Here is a 15,067-nt window from a genome sequence, read left to right as displayed (position 1 = left end):
AGATTCAACAGACTGGCTTGCTGAACTCATCTGCTGCCATGGCGACTAAGTTTAACAGAAATTCACACTCGTTTATCATCGGCCGCTAAAGATAAAATGCAAAGCGGACATGCTGAATAGCTTTGAATACATTTTTGCTTAACGACTAAACAAGCTGATTGTTGGAGTAATAAATGTGATCTTAGGCAGTAAATCTGAGGTAATTCCCAGAAGTTAATGCTATAGTAATTCTTTCTAAAAATCAGGAACAGGGTGTAGTTTACATCTCAAAAGGGTTTTTCACACTGTGCTTAACCCCGGCTAGAGGAACGGTTTACACTTCTAATTCAGAAGCATAGGTATTCGCTTAATTTTACGGCATTTAGTAGATAGCACGGGGGCATAGAAGCCTTTATTATCGCCACATATACATTACAGGACAGTGGAATTCTTTTCTTCACATACCTCAACTGAGGAGGTTGGGGTCAGAGTGCAGGGGCAGCTATGATACAGCACCCCTGGAGCAGGGAGGGTTCAGGGCCTTGCTCAAGGGCCCAGCAGTGGCAGCTTGGCTGTGCTGGGCCTCAACAACCCAGAGCCTTAACCAGTTTAGCCACCACTGCCCCATACCCTTAGATATGCCCCAAACATACCCTTATACAGAGCGACTTATATTCATCTTATTTATACTATTATAAAAATGAGCAATTGAGTGTTAAGGGCTATGCTTGCATGGCTCAGCAGTGCCGAATTGGTGGTACTGGGATTCAAGCTCACAACCTGATCAATGCCTTAACCATTAATCTACCACTTCCCTCTTTTGTATCAGTTCTTTTGTAGTATTGAAGATGTACCATGTGAAACCACACAGTGTCAGCTTCATGCTTAGCAACAGACACTCAGCAATCAGAAACTGAACATCGTGTGCCACATATCACAGCTCAGTAGCGTCAGGCAACAAAACACTTAACATCACTGAAGTGCTTGAAGAGTCGTAGTGAAGGCGAGATACCTGACTCCTGAAAAATTAACTATAAGTTATTCGATATTAATGTACCCGTGGTCAACTGTGTGACAAGTTTAAAAAGGCCAAAAAGCTGTGAAATATAACATTAGCTTCTCAGGAACAGAACAGCAGGCATGGACTTTTTTCTCACAGAGAAAAGTCGCTATTTAATGCGATCATATGCTGTGTTTATCCAGTCGTGTTTGTTGATGGCACAAATATGCAAATAAGAACGTTACGTCCGGGTTCAGGAACGTACAGTATAGCGTGCAGCGTCAAATTAAGAATAGCCAGGAGTAATTAGGTAATGTATGAGCAGTGTGAAACATCAAACATGATAACCCAGGATTCTGTTTACAACAAGCTATTTCAAGTGTGAAAAGTAAAATAAAATAAAATAAACAAAAGCAGAATGTTTTTGTGGCAGAAAAAAAAAAAGAAAAAAGGAATGCCCATTGGAATGCCCAAAAGCAATGTAAAATGTACAGATATAACATAATATGGATTAATTAAACCTATCAATAATCTCTGTAAAAGCCAAGAAGTTTTAACCTTAATGCATGCTTAATTTGATATGAAAATGAAATCACAAACTGAATTTTATGTTTCACATTGATTCTTACAGTCAAATTAGAAAAGTCCATCAATGCCTATAGAAGAGAGCTGTAACTACAGTATAGCTGATGAGGCATTTTTTTTCTCTAAGCACAAATGAACCAAAACACAGGCACAATTTATTAATAATTAATCCTAAACCCTAAATTAACATAATAAAAAGATCAAAAGTGATGATTTCAGGACTTTTATCTTGACATTTATCTGTGTGAACACACAAAAAGAAATAATTAAAGATGACATCTTTCACAAAACTCTGCTGTACAGCATTTTTCACCCTGCTGTCAGTACAAAAATTGACTCTACTTCTCATTCATTGTGAAAATGAACTGAAGTGTTATATTAGAAGCTGTGTCCTATATCTGTGTCCTTATCACAGCTAGGAACCTTTGCACATCTGGCCCTCAGGCACTGTATATTAAACTGAAATTAGGTGTTTAGTTAATTATTAAATGTTTACTTATTTATATATTATCCTCCGTATCAATCCGTATGTTTAGAATCTCCTCTGCTGTTATGAAGCGCTGGATCGGAATTGACATTAAAGGGGAAAAAAAAAGCAGTTTCCTGTTTTTTCACTCCATGCTTTCCAAACAGTAATTATTTCTGGCTTTAAAGCAAGTGCCTACATTTAAAGCAGAAGTCTAGATGAATGTGAAAACCTCCAGTCCCAATGCAACCTCAAAGTCATGGATCGCTCACTGGTTCCCTTTTTAAATATAGACATTACGAAGTCTTGTTCAAACATGTTTTAGGAGCTCTAATGGGCAATACTGATACACTTTTTTTATAAAACGGAAGGTTTTCAGATAATCATGATAACTATTTACGAAATAGCGTTTATTACAGAGCCTCATTGTAAATCGTGGAGGATTTTGCACATTACAGTGTTTAGCTGAATACATTAGAAAGGAAAGTATAGATTATGTGATTATGTTGCTTTCAGTAAGGAGCTAAATTACACTCCAGAGTGTGTGCAGGATTCTGAATAATCAAGCAACATCTGTCCATTATGTCATACTAGAAGTTTACCTTGATATCAACTTGGAATAAATTGGAATCAAAAAGATGTTTTTTCCTGTTATTGCACCTCGAAATGTTATGACTTTGACATCACTTTGCACAGGTACACAGGGGAAATTTTCAAGCATACCAATAATAAACTAGGTATATCCCTTTGGGCCATCATTACTCCATGACTGAGTGTACAGTATGTTCGAGTTGTTTAAAAAATAGATCATAAATACAGTGAATATAAAACATCTACAAACCCTTGGCAAATTTTCAGGTTGTGATGAATGAAATTTATATTAAACCATGTTAGAACGTTCTATAATGGGGCAGGCGAATGTGCTCAGAATGACTCACATACGTTAATGTCAGTAATAATGATCATACAGCAGTCATCAATGAAATGACCGTCTGTTTCTGTTGCAGTTTCTTGATATCATCTTGGTTTCATCTCATTGCTGAATTCATGGTCCACAAAGAGTTTACAAAGTATGCACGGGATCTCATTGTGTCTCAAAATGTCTTATATGGAGAAGGGGACAAAAGAAAATCTAAAATATTACATGCACCACTTTGACACCTTGAAAGGGGCACCTGGGTGACATCACCAAGAACAAGACATCCCCACATAATAGACGACAGAACAAGATGAGAAACTGTCACCGAAGCTTCAGAGAGAGCTTCAGGTATATTTGGTATACAATGATAGCTCTTGCATATCACAACAATATCATATAATCATCATATTCTTCACATGTCAGGATTATGGGATACAGCAGCGGAACATTTTAGGCATAATTTTATTGGATATGATTCAGAGTGAAGCATGGTGGTGGCAGCATTTATCTATTATGGCACAAAAACTACAGGTTTCTGTTAAGCAGCTAAAGATTAACGTCATCTGTCAGCATGGTAATGACCTAAAGTGCAAATCCAAGTAAACAGAGTCAGAGGATTGAAAAATCAATATCTTTTGGTGGCGGTAAAATGTTCCTATTTGGTTGCTTTATTACATTACAAGTGGAAAATGATATGTCATGATTTGTCTTGCAATTATTACAGGGTTGTGCAGACTTTTTATATCCATTTCATTTTATATGCTTTACTTCTTAAAGAAGGAAATATTTGTTTCTGCAATAGATTCCACCAGAATGTGATAAGATTTATAAGCGTAGAGACTGGGGACAGGCATACTAATGCTTTACGTGTAGCTTGAAACCTAATGATGGAAACTGTACCGTAAAGTTACAGAATAGAATTAGTATTTAAACACTGGTATTTAAGGAAAAACATTATGATAAATAAATGTGAACGTTAAATGAGGTGTAGCCTATTAGTGGCAGGTGGTTGAGATGATTGCAGTTCCATGAAAAGTTGTTTATTGAAATCTGGGACACAATCCAAAAAAGCCTAAAAGTTTAGGGTCCGAAAAGCAGGCAGTGAACCAGCAAACAGCACAAAATAAACAAACACCGAAAAGAAGAAAGCAGAACAATATCAAATTGTAAAATATCATACAGAGATTTACTGAGTGATACTGAATGAATGTGAGTGTGTGTGTAATGGGAACTGGGTGAGCGCTAGTCGAGTGGGAATGTGATAGTCCAGGGCTGACATGAAAAAAAATTCAGGAATAATGTGCTTCTATAAAACATTCAGTACTAGCTAATATTTTTGTGCCATGTATGATTTAGTAGTAAATGAGTCATAATGCCCAAAGAATAATTCACTTCAAATAGGTATTATGTCGGTTCATGATTTGCTCTTGAACAGTTGCTAGGTAACTAACGATCAATACTGTAACGCGATACACTCCTGTTTATCTTATGTAAGTCTATATTATATAGTTATATATTATATACTATATTAAGTCTATAAAGCTAGCTACATTTTTAAAGTTTTGTGATTATGCAAATCAGTTTTTCTTTAATTGTCACAACAAACAATTATCATACCGAACCAAAATGTGTCTGAAAGCTTGAGTTTTGTGGGAAAAGACGCATGAGCATTTTCTCTCACACCAGAGTCTTTCTGACTCGAGCGTAAAACAAGGACAGAATGTGGTAATGGCTATTAGGTAACAAATCAATGTTTGAGTGTAAGCAGAGGACAAAGAGAGGGAGAGTGAAAGACAAAGCAAGAGAAATAAAGGAAAACAGTGTTTGTTTCAGTGGGGATGGAAGTATTTTTAGAGTCACTGTGACGACTTAGTGAGCAGAAAGATCAGGCATAAGTCCACTGAGACAAACCGCTGACTCTGAGCCTTAGGCTGCATCATTTCCTCTTTTTCCACAAATCAAAAGTTGCCTTCCAAAATTCCCCGTTGTTCTGTGTTGGGATACATTTCAGAGCTCAAGTTTCTGATAAATTGGGCACAGACATAGATGCCATATATTTGTAGGATGTAGGACGTCACAGACAGGGTTGCCAAGTCTGTGTGTCAATACCATCCTAATGGCCATTCAAATCCAGACTAACGGTCAATAAATCCAGGACAGAATGAGAAAAGAATTATTCAGTATTAAAGTAAAAAAATCATTGTAAAAGAATGACCATCATTAATCTGCTGCTAAGAAAGAAATTTCCATAATTAAGTACAAACGAGTGTGAAAGAGGAGAAAGGCGAGAATATGACACATAGAATGAAACATGTATCAAGCAAACAGGCACAATTTAATATAATGAAAATTAAGGGTTGCAATGGAGTGCAAAAAAAACCTAACAATTTAACCAACACTTGTTAAAAATCATATGGTCTACTAGAGTAGTAGAAAAGTTAGATTAATTTAAAGTAAAAATCATGTGCTACTTGTGCAACTTACACCAAAAAACATGACATTAACCACATTTTATTAGTTATAAAACAATTTATACTCGGGTACATTTAAAAGTAGCAGGTTTTTTTTTTTTTTTTTTAGCCGAATACAACCACTAACATTGTTAAAGATTTTGAACTCATTATCAAGACATTATTCTCTTCGCTGTAACTTTAAGACTGTTATGTCCTAAAACTTTAGTACAAAAACACATTTATTTCATATCTACCAAGTTACGAACCATGAAATCCAGCTACTACATATAGGTCAACTCCATTTTTCAAGCTGGAACAGAGATGCCAACAAGCGAACGAGTGAAATGTCCCATAAAATGCAACGTACTCTCCGTCTGCTACTGCAGTGGTGAACATACACCGTTAAGAAGCTGATTGCATCATCAATCTCAAATACAGATTCAAAATTAAATAAATGCATTAAAAAAAAATCCAATCAGGTGTCCTGAAAGACTGACTTTTAGAAGCTGCGTGCACTTTTTTTTGGTACAAGACCTATTTTTAAAATGTGATGGTTTTAAACGCTTTAGCTTTTAAATTGATAGTGACAGGATGACTATTACAATGCATCATAATTTCCCACAATGCTCATAATGAAGCAATTGTGTGCCAGATGTTTGGTGCGGAAAGTTTTTTCTTAATGTCTGCTTCACTGCTCCTGAAGAATGAATTCTTCTTAATTAAACAAGTCATTTCTTAAACATAACATTTCTTAAAATTCAGAATGTTAATTAATTCACAAATTTTGTATGCAGTGTTTATCAGATACTCAATAATTCCTGTTGATTACTTGATGAAAGCAGTACTTCAGTAAATAACTGCAGGAATCCATTCCAGCACTTTCCCCAGGAATACATTTAGTGGTTATAACATATGATTAGTAAATGGTAAACTTTCTTTTTTTTTTTTTTTTTTTAGATTATCCCAGAAAACATCCTATTTACTGCAACTTTTAATGGAACAGTGAAAATGGCTAACAGCCTTAAAAGCATACAAATTAGCACAATGTTTAATGGTGGTACAGAAAAAAAAATGGTTATAATGTGCGTTTATACCGATTAAAAAAAAAAAGTTACTAAAAATCTCTCATTCCTCACAGTCCAATAAATAAAGGTTGTATTTCAATGAGAACAAAATTTAACACAGAAGAAAGATAAGCCTGAGGTAGGTATATAAAATAAATAATAATAATAATAATAATAATAATAATAATAATAATAATAATAATAATAATAATAAGAAGAAGAAGAAGAAGAAGAAGAAGAAGAAGAAGAAGAAGAAAAATAATAATAAGGTAGTGGGCCGATCAATATAGTTTGCAAAATCATTTACAATTTAAAAAAATGTTATATAAACATATTCATTATATCTGTATAAAGACGTCTAAGACGTCTAAGTTTGTTAGAGACTTTTTCACCTGTGTATGTAATGTACTGTAATAGTGGTTGAAGTCATGATGCTTACTTGATAAAGCAGTCCCTGGGGTCACGTGTAGAGGTCGCATCCCATTCATATGATGTAGCTCCCTGCAGTCCAGTCCAGCTGCCTGAGGGCGGAGGCCAGCCAGTGGATTTATTCTTATGGCTAAAGCAGAGCAAAAAAAAAAAAAATGCTGATTTTCTACAAGTACCTTGACAAAATGGCAAATAATTAAAAAAACTCAAAAAGCTCAAAACTTTTAGGATCTGTAAACAGAAGCCATTAATAAACATTAACCAGCCATACCATATATTGTCTGTGTGTATATCTAAATATATGTATGTAGATAAATTAAGTCTATTTTTATTGTAAGTTCCATTCCTAATCTATTTTTATGATGCACAATTAAAAAAAGCATTGACAAGCAAGTTGTCCTGATTCGAATTTAAACATGACATCCTTTACTACTTTTTTCCCTAATAAACCTCTGGTACTATGATTGATTTCAAGAAATTGCAAGGAAAAGGAAATTGGCAAACCTGTGATGAATGTTAATTACCATAAAAATGTAAGTGAGACACTGCAGCACTGAGGCGATGCCTTACCGTAATGTCTACTGAGGCATGAAATTGTTTTTTTTTTAAATAAGTTATTGGATTAATAAAACTCAATTCTTACAATCAGAATGAGTGTATATTTATTTTACTTGATTCATGAAATTGATTCTCACTGCTACAAGGTTAAATTTGTAAATGCAAAACAGAAGCTATATATAAAAATGAATCAAGAACCAAACTCATAATAAACCCATGTATTCTGGTTATTTGTTTTTGTTTTTTTTGTTTATTTATTTCCTTTGCTTATTAACTGCTGGATGCACATTTCATTGACCAGTACAGAGCAAAACCTTATGTTGTGCTTTGTTTGCTTGATCAACAACTAGCATGAAATCGATATTCTTTAGCATAAAACACTAACTTTCTGTCAGAATTAAAAGTATATTTCACTTTCATCAGTGTGTTACAGTCATGACACACTGAAACGCAGTCACTGTCCAATCACAGCCCTAAGCCATACCTCGGGACTGTGGTTGTCATCGGAGAAGTTGAGATGGAGCGAGCTCTTACTGTCTCACACTCAGACAAAAGTGCTATCTATTCTCTTCCACATATGTGAGCTCACCTCACAGACACCCATGGTGATCCTATGATTGACAGATAAGGATGAGTATGCTATCCCTCCTACCCACAAAGCACAGCCAATTTTGCTCCCTTTTAGCTGTGACTTTGTTGGAAAATCGAACTCAAAATCTCCCAGAAGAAAACCAATATAAACTCACATACTGCTTTTGTTCCTGGTATGATTCATCTTTCTGGTTTGTATTTTTGGTATATTCCTCATAAACCTGAACATCCATTCCACCACCACCACACCACCACAGGAACGGTTATACGATGCTCGATTACCACTTTAGTTTGATTTAGTGGGATTTGTGAATAATTACTGTTATATAGAAGAGTGCTTTTAATTGAAGCCACAGCACTTACAGTAGGCCGAGGATTCCGTTGTCATTCACAACTAGTAAAGAAACAAAGAGTTCATATGTAAATATGTAACATGCAACACTGACACAAAAATCCTTAATTGGCCTGAAAAATATTTTTATATATTGAGGAGAGTGAATGCGAACCCAACTGGGAGGGTGAAGACATTCTGTCAAGACATGTGAAACCAGCCAGCCACATCTGCTGCTTAAAGAGCTGTGCTATCTGCCCTCTTCCACATACATATACTCTCAAACACCCATGATCGGCTAATTGGCTGTGATTTACTATTTTATCAGGAGCCTCATTTTCATCATCGCATTGCTGTTAAAATTGGATTTTCTACAAAGCATGAAGTCCTCCAACATAAATAGCCCAGAAGTGCATGATAAATTATTATCAGATGATGGTATGAATGTATTATGAAGGCTCATTATAGTACCATTCAAGTAAAAGTATGATGTAATATAAATACAAGCTAATGCAAAGTTATAATACAAGGGTTAACATGTTTATTCAGTTTATAAAGTCAGTGAATGCTGTGTAAATGAAAGAAATGCTGTGAAGGCTGCTGATATGTGATTCATAATCTAAAGTGTCTTTTTGTTCCCCGAGGCAAAGCTACTCAAAAGCACATCCTTATACTATGCACTATAAAATAGTTTTCAAAGCCTTTTCTGTTCGCATTACCTGGTACTAAAAATATGCCAAGCAAATTGTACAGATAACAATGCGATTCATTTGTGCAGTTCCAAAAGTCTCAAGTGCAACCTCCTTGAATCTTATCACAGGATTATTTCGACAAGAATATAGTACTATTAAAGGGAATGAGGTTCCTGACTATGTCCTGTAAACTGAGCTGTCATTACCGATTACTCACAAATTGCTCATCATAAATGAGTGCCATCTATTCAACATGCTCAAAAACATCTTTCATGGTCTATGTGGCTTGAGAAATCTAGTTGTTTAGACGATCTTTGGTGACAGATTTGACACACTGGGCCCTCCGGCTTCATCTCCTAATCCTTCTCATCGGGGAGAAAACAAATCCACACAATTTGTGGAAATAAGAGGATTTGGAGAATGGTGTGTGTAGAGCGAGAGGAGGGTGGAGGAAAAATATCAGCACTCTGCTGGAGATGTGATGCTGATCAAAGTGGGGGCTGGGAAGCATTAGTTCCTTAAACTCATGTCCATGATTCAAGAATCCGGTAAAGGAAGCAAGGGGCTTATTAAGTATTTGCTTGTTTCCAATAGGAGACGAAGCCAAAACTGAAAAAAAAACAAACAAAAAAAACTTAGCAGTGTTTGTGTTATAATTTCATTCTACCATTTAGCGCTTTTAACAAATCATATTGTCATAAAGCTGCTTTCCAGAAATCAGCATGTAGATTTAGATCCCTGGTGAGCCAGACACAGGTGACAGGGGAGAGATAAAAACTGATATTACACAAGATAAAGAAGAATCCTTGAGAGGAACCAGACTCTAAACTAATAAATAATTTGCAAATCATCATTTATATACTCTCTATTTTTTTTCTTTTTAATTTATTCATATGCTCTTGTTGCTTCTTATATTTTTATAGTTTTATACAAGAAGAGTTTATCGTCTATATGCTTGCGTTATGTATTATGTTATAATTCTTTTTTATATTTTGCTTTTATTACACAGATATCTTTGTACTGTTTTACAATTTCTTCGGTGAGTTGCAATCATGCCACAATGAAATGCATTCACTGATCCATCACAGCGCTAAGCCGCACTTGGTAAGTAACACTATGAGTTGCATTTTATGTATAAAAGGTGCATTGCAAATAGAAATTGTTGTTGTTGTTGTTGTTGTTGTTGTTACTACTACAAATTATATGCGTAGCTCCGCCTATATTTTTGTAGGCTAAAACCTACATGTCAGTATTTTATAATTGGCTGAAAACTAACACAAGATTCCTGCAATTTTTTTTTATAGCAGTAATATCCTAAAAGATTTTTTGCATGTATCTTATTCATAAACGAGTAAAATTACTTTCCTTTCCAACAAAAATGGATTTTTTTCCACTGTATTATTGGCTCCATTTTGCAGGCAGCTACGGATATTAGTGTCCTTATTTTCCCCCTGATATTAAATAAACAAAAAAAAAGGAGGTGACATTAGTTAAAATGAGTCTCGCTCTATAGTTATGGCTGAAATATTTAAATATTCACCACAGGCCACGGAAAGCACTCACCAAAAAGGTAAATGATGCCTAAAATGATTCGAAGAGACGTAACTGCTCCTGGTGGAGAGATAAACTGTATCATGAACTCACTGCCAATGTGCCAGCTCTTAGCAGAACTATAAATCCCAGGGATACAATATATTTAACATTGTACTGTATGCCACTGAGGCTGAACACAGCCGGTGTTATATGTTGTTATGACACAGAAAAGAAAGGCATTTCTTCATGCTATGATAAGAGCATTATTGATGTAGTAGCCATAAATCAACAAACTGAAAGAGAATTATCTACTTGTCTAATTATCAAAGGACTTTATTTCTAGCAAAAAAGAAAAAACACACACAATACATAAGAAACCAAGTCAGTAGATTCTGTCAGGTTGTATCACAAGGGGTTTCCTTGTGTTACAAGTTTCCTTTTTTTAAGCAATGCACCATAGGAGTGAAAAGGCATGGAAAAGTTATAATGCCTCACAAGCTAAATAAATAAATGTAAACAGAACAAAAGATAAACACAGTGTCATTAGGAGAGATGTAAACCCTTCTCTTTGGGACCCTTTAGCTCTTATTGATAAAGAAAGTTTTAGTGTTTCCATAGCTATTTGGCATCATGTCATATAGATATTAAAAAAAATACAAATCTGTCAAATGCTGCTGGAAAACAGGAAATCAGTTTCTCTGTGGGCTTTTTAAGACTTTCACTTTCAAACACTAGGTTTGTCTATTACATGCTCATAAACAGACTGTTTTGTTGTTTATTTTTCCATATGAAGGCATTGCTTTCAAAATATATTCAAAAACTGAAAGTCAGCTTAATAACTAAGAAAATTTTAATAGACAGACAGACAGACAGACAGACAGATAGATAGATAGATAGATAGATAGATAGATAGATAGATAGATAGATAGATAGATAGATAGAGTAATGCATAAAATGAAAAAGCAAAAATTATACACAAATATGAATATAAACAATAACATAAGAGATTTAAAAAAAAAATATATATATATTGGGAATAAAAATAAATAAATAAATAGATAGATAGATAGATAGATAGATAGATAGATAGATAGATAGATAGATATTTATCTATCTATCTATCTATCTATCTATCTATCTATCTATCTATCTATCTATCTATCTATCTATCTATCTATCTATCTATCTATCTATTTATTTATTTATGATAATTATGTTGGGGTTTGCTAAGATCATGCTGCTATGTAAACACCAGGATAAGAACCACATATACCATCAAGACCTGAAATGGACTTTCTGCCACTGCGGCTAATTGATAAAAGTTTAGTAGCCAGTTATCATTTTAATTGGTTATATAAACCATTCCAGCTCAGCCACTGATGGTTTAACTAAGGGTCTAAAGCCCAGATACAATTCAAGGATTATCTCAGGAAGAGAATCCATCGAAAAAACCAGTGCCAAAATCTAAATATGTGGATCAGATGATTTGTTGTGGCGACTCCAAATAAGGAGCAGGCGAAGGACAACAACAACAATAACTTCTGTAAACCGTTCATTCAGACAAAATGTTATGTTTCATCAAGCACTGAAAAGACATGGTGTGTATGAGAGTGTGCAATTCAGTGTCATTATACCTAAAGTCACCTTCAACCTCTCAACCATTTTTAATCAATGCATCTGTTTTATTTGTACTTTTCCTCACCCACTCCCAGTTCCATCACAATCTAACCTTGGCTTTAGTTTCCCAAAAGCAACATAAAGCAAAAATCATCCTAAGATAGATGCTTGAAAGAGTGGAAGAGAGTGCAATGTGATGATCGTTCTTCCTGACAACAACGCACCTAATGATATGATGCTTTTAAAAAAGACCTTAGATATAGAGAATAGATAACCTAGTAGAGAAATCACAATTTTATATTAATAGCTGTGAGATAGAGAGCAGGCAGATGGTTAACGTTGTTCAAAGAGACTTAAAACACAACATAGAACTAAATAATAGTAACTTTTATAAGGTTACATTCACAATTGTCTAACAATTTTTCCACCAACATCAAATTCTACTGATATAATGGTAGGTTGCCAGGTGTTCTTTAAATTCCTTCATACCATATATCTTATTTTGAAAATCTGCAGCTGTATATTGCTGCAACACTTTAACAGCAACAATGTTAAGCCTCTGGGTTATAAACCAGAAGGCTGGGGGTTCAAACCAAAGCACTGCCAATGTGATATTGTCAAGCTGTTGAATAAAAGCCCTTAACCCTCACTGCTGGTTAGTGTATCATGGCGCACCCTATGTTTTAACATAAGAGAAGTGCTAGCTTAGTGGTTAAGGGATTGGATTGGATCTGAAGGTTGCGAGTTTGAATCCCAACACTGTTGGGCTCCTGAGCAAGGCCCTTATCCATAAACAAGATTAAATTTAAGTTCCTTTGGATAAATGGAACATGTGAAGAAAAGTATTTCTCTGTGCTGTATTGTATATATGACAAATAAACTTTTCTTTCTCAGATCTCCATCTTAATCAAACATTTTGCAATAATACGCATGCACAGTGTGAATGATCCAGCTTACAGAGTTTCAAGAAATTCATTTCACCAGAGGAAAAATTGGCAGTTCATTTGAGAGTCAGAAAAAGGCTGTTAGATCTTTTTCTCCTTCATTCCATAGACCACGACCTGAGGCCTTCATCCAAACTCATTTGGTGATGCAAAAAGGCAGAGTAGCTTTAGTTCACACTATGTTCCCCTTGCTCTCAAACATACATCTATTCCATTCTGATTAATCATTTTTAATGATATTTCCCCTCTGGTCCTATACAGTGAAACAAAAGGCAATGACACTCTGCATCGCACTTTAGCTTCACAGGAAAAATGAGCCGCATCTCAAAGCATTTGCCAAAAAGTACAAGAAGTGCAAAAAGTAATCTTTGAAAAAGCCCTCTTAGGAACACAGAGACCTGTGTGTGTGGCATTTGCTCAGTTCACCTGCCAAACGAAGCGACCTTTTCAAGCTGTTGTTCCTTTTTAACTTTGCATTTACCACAAGCTTCTGTGCATTATTCATTCGCAAAAAAAGGGTCCCTACTCATCGAGAGGATGCTAACAGCCAAGCAAGCTTTCTACTGTATAATGTCGCTATTCCATTATAAATGAATTTCGTGTTCTTGGCCAGAAGAACAGTTTTCTCAAACTGCTATAAAAGATTTAAAGAGATTTATAAATGGGGCAGAGTATGGCTAAAAACCTCACTGTGTTTCAGGAAGGTTTATATCCACCTAGAATGATCCTATAGGTATTGTATATATTGTTACTTTTTGTATTTGGTACATTTTCAGGCAAGAAAGATTTAAGAAGATTTAAGACCAAAAGAGGTTTGGCCTAAAATTTAAACCACTTTGGCCCCTGACTGGGCAGTTTTAAAGATGCCATAAATGCAAGCAGCATATTAATGTTAAAAATAACTATTATACCTAATGGCCTTCCTTTAATCATCCTTCCTGCATCATAGAGTATGACTCAAGAGTATGACTTGTTTGTTGCTTCCTATTGGATCCCAGTCCTGATGCACACCAGATGTTCTTTGAACATTTCTATTTAAAAAAAAATAAAAAATAAAAGTGGACGTCCTGTTTGTATCACATTATCTGTTCACTATAAATAATGGGTTCCTATTCAGTTACATCTACCTAACTGGATATACACAGGACATATGTGTTATTCTACCCTTTGGCTCACGTGCATGAAAGTTATGAATTAAACATCTTGCTCTAAAAAACTCGAACCAGCCTTGTGTTTTTCACATGCACATAAGAGCAGGTCCTCGATAAGACTAGACATACTTAACATAAAGGCTTTTTTATTGGCTACAACTGGAGAGGATCGACACTATCGTTCTTGTGAATACAGTGTGAGCAGGTGAATCAGAGGATGTTCTATGGCAAGCGTGTAAACCTTAATGAAATTCACAGCTGAGGAAGGAGTGTTAATGACAAGCAAATATCTAGAACATCTAGGCATTATGATGCTTTTGAGAAAACAGGCACATCATCAAGTCAGGCTAATAACTGAAAGATACTGTTTAAATACAGTATAACAATCATAATAGAGAGATAAAAATGCTGATAAATACTTAGAAAAATAATGGTTTTAACATAGATCATTCACATTCTGGCATTTTTGGGAGGTAACTGGAGAACAAAGAGGAAACCCACAATGACACAGGAAGAAACTGTGACCTCATTTTTAAACCCAGAACCATGAATGATGCTGTGAGTATTTTTTAAACACAGATCAATGTTTTATAGACAGTACAGAGGTAGAGTGGCTGCAGTCCTGTCTGATATCATTGGACATGCAAACAAATTAGAACTAATTCAGGTGAGAATTTACATTTCTCTTACTTTATCTCTGTATATTTCCTATTCATTTTACTGACGTTAGCTGAGAAATCACAATAGTTTGTGAA

The 15,067-nt window shown here is 35.1% G+C and overlaps 1 protein-coding gene across 6 annotated transcripts in view; it reads right to left on the bottom strand.

Annotated features, from left to right (window-relative positions):
* The window catches only part of LOC113649052 (male-specific lethal 3 homolog), an 86,097-nt gene that overhangs the window by 22,506 nt on the left and 48,524 nt on the right, over positions 1-15,067 (bottom strand). For all 6 annotated transcript variants that reach the window (XM_047802987.1, XM_047802986.1, XM_047802988.1 and 3 more), the window contains one exon: positions 6,906-7,025. In XM_047802987.1, the coding sequence (XP_047658943.1) occupies positions 6,906-7,025 (120 nt within the window). The remainder of the gene's footprint in view (positions 1-6,905; positions 7,026-15,067) is intronic.

The sequence above is a fragment of the Tachysurus fulvidraco genome, chromosome 18 (assembly GCF_022655615.1).
Source record: "Tachysurus fulvidraco isolate hzauxx_2018 chromosome 18, HZAU_PFXX_2.0, whole genome shotgun sequence".
NCBI lineage: Eukaryota > Metazoa > Chordata > Actinopteri > Siluriformes > Bagridae > Tachysurus > Tachysurus fulvidraco.
This window is presented reverse-complemented; position numbering and strand designations above follow the sequence as displayed.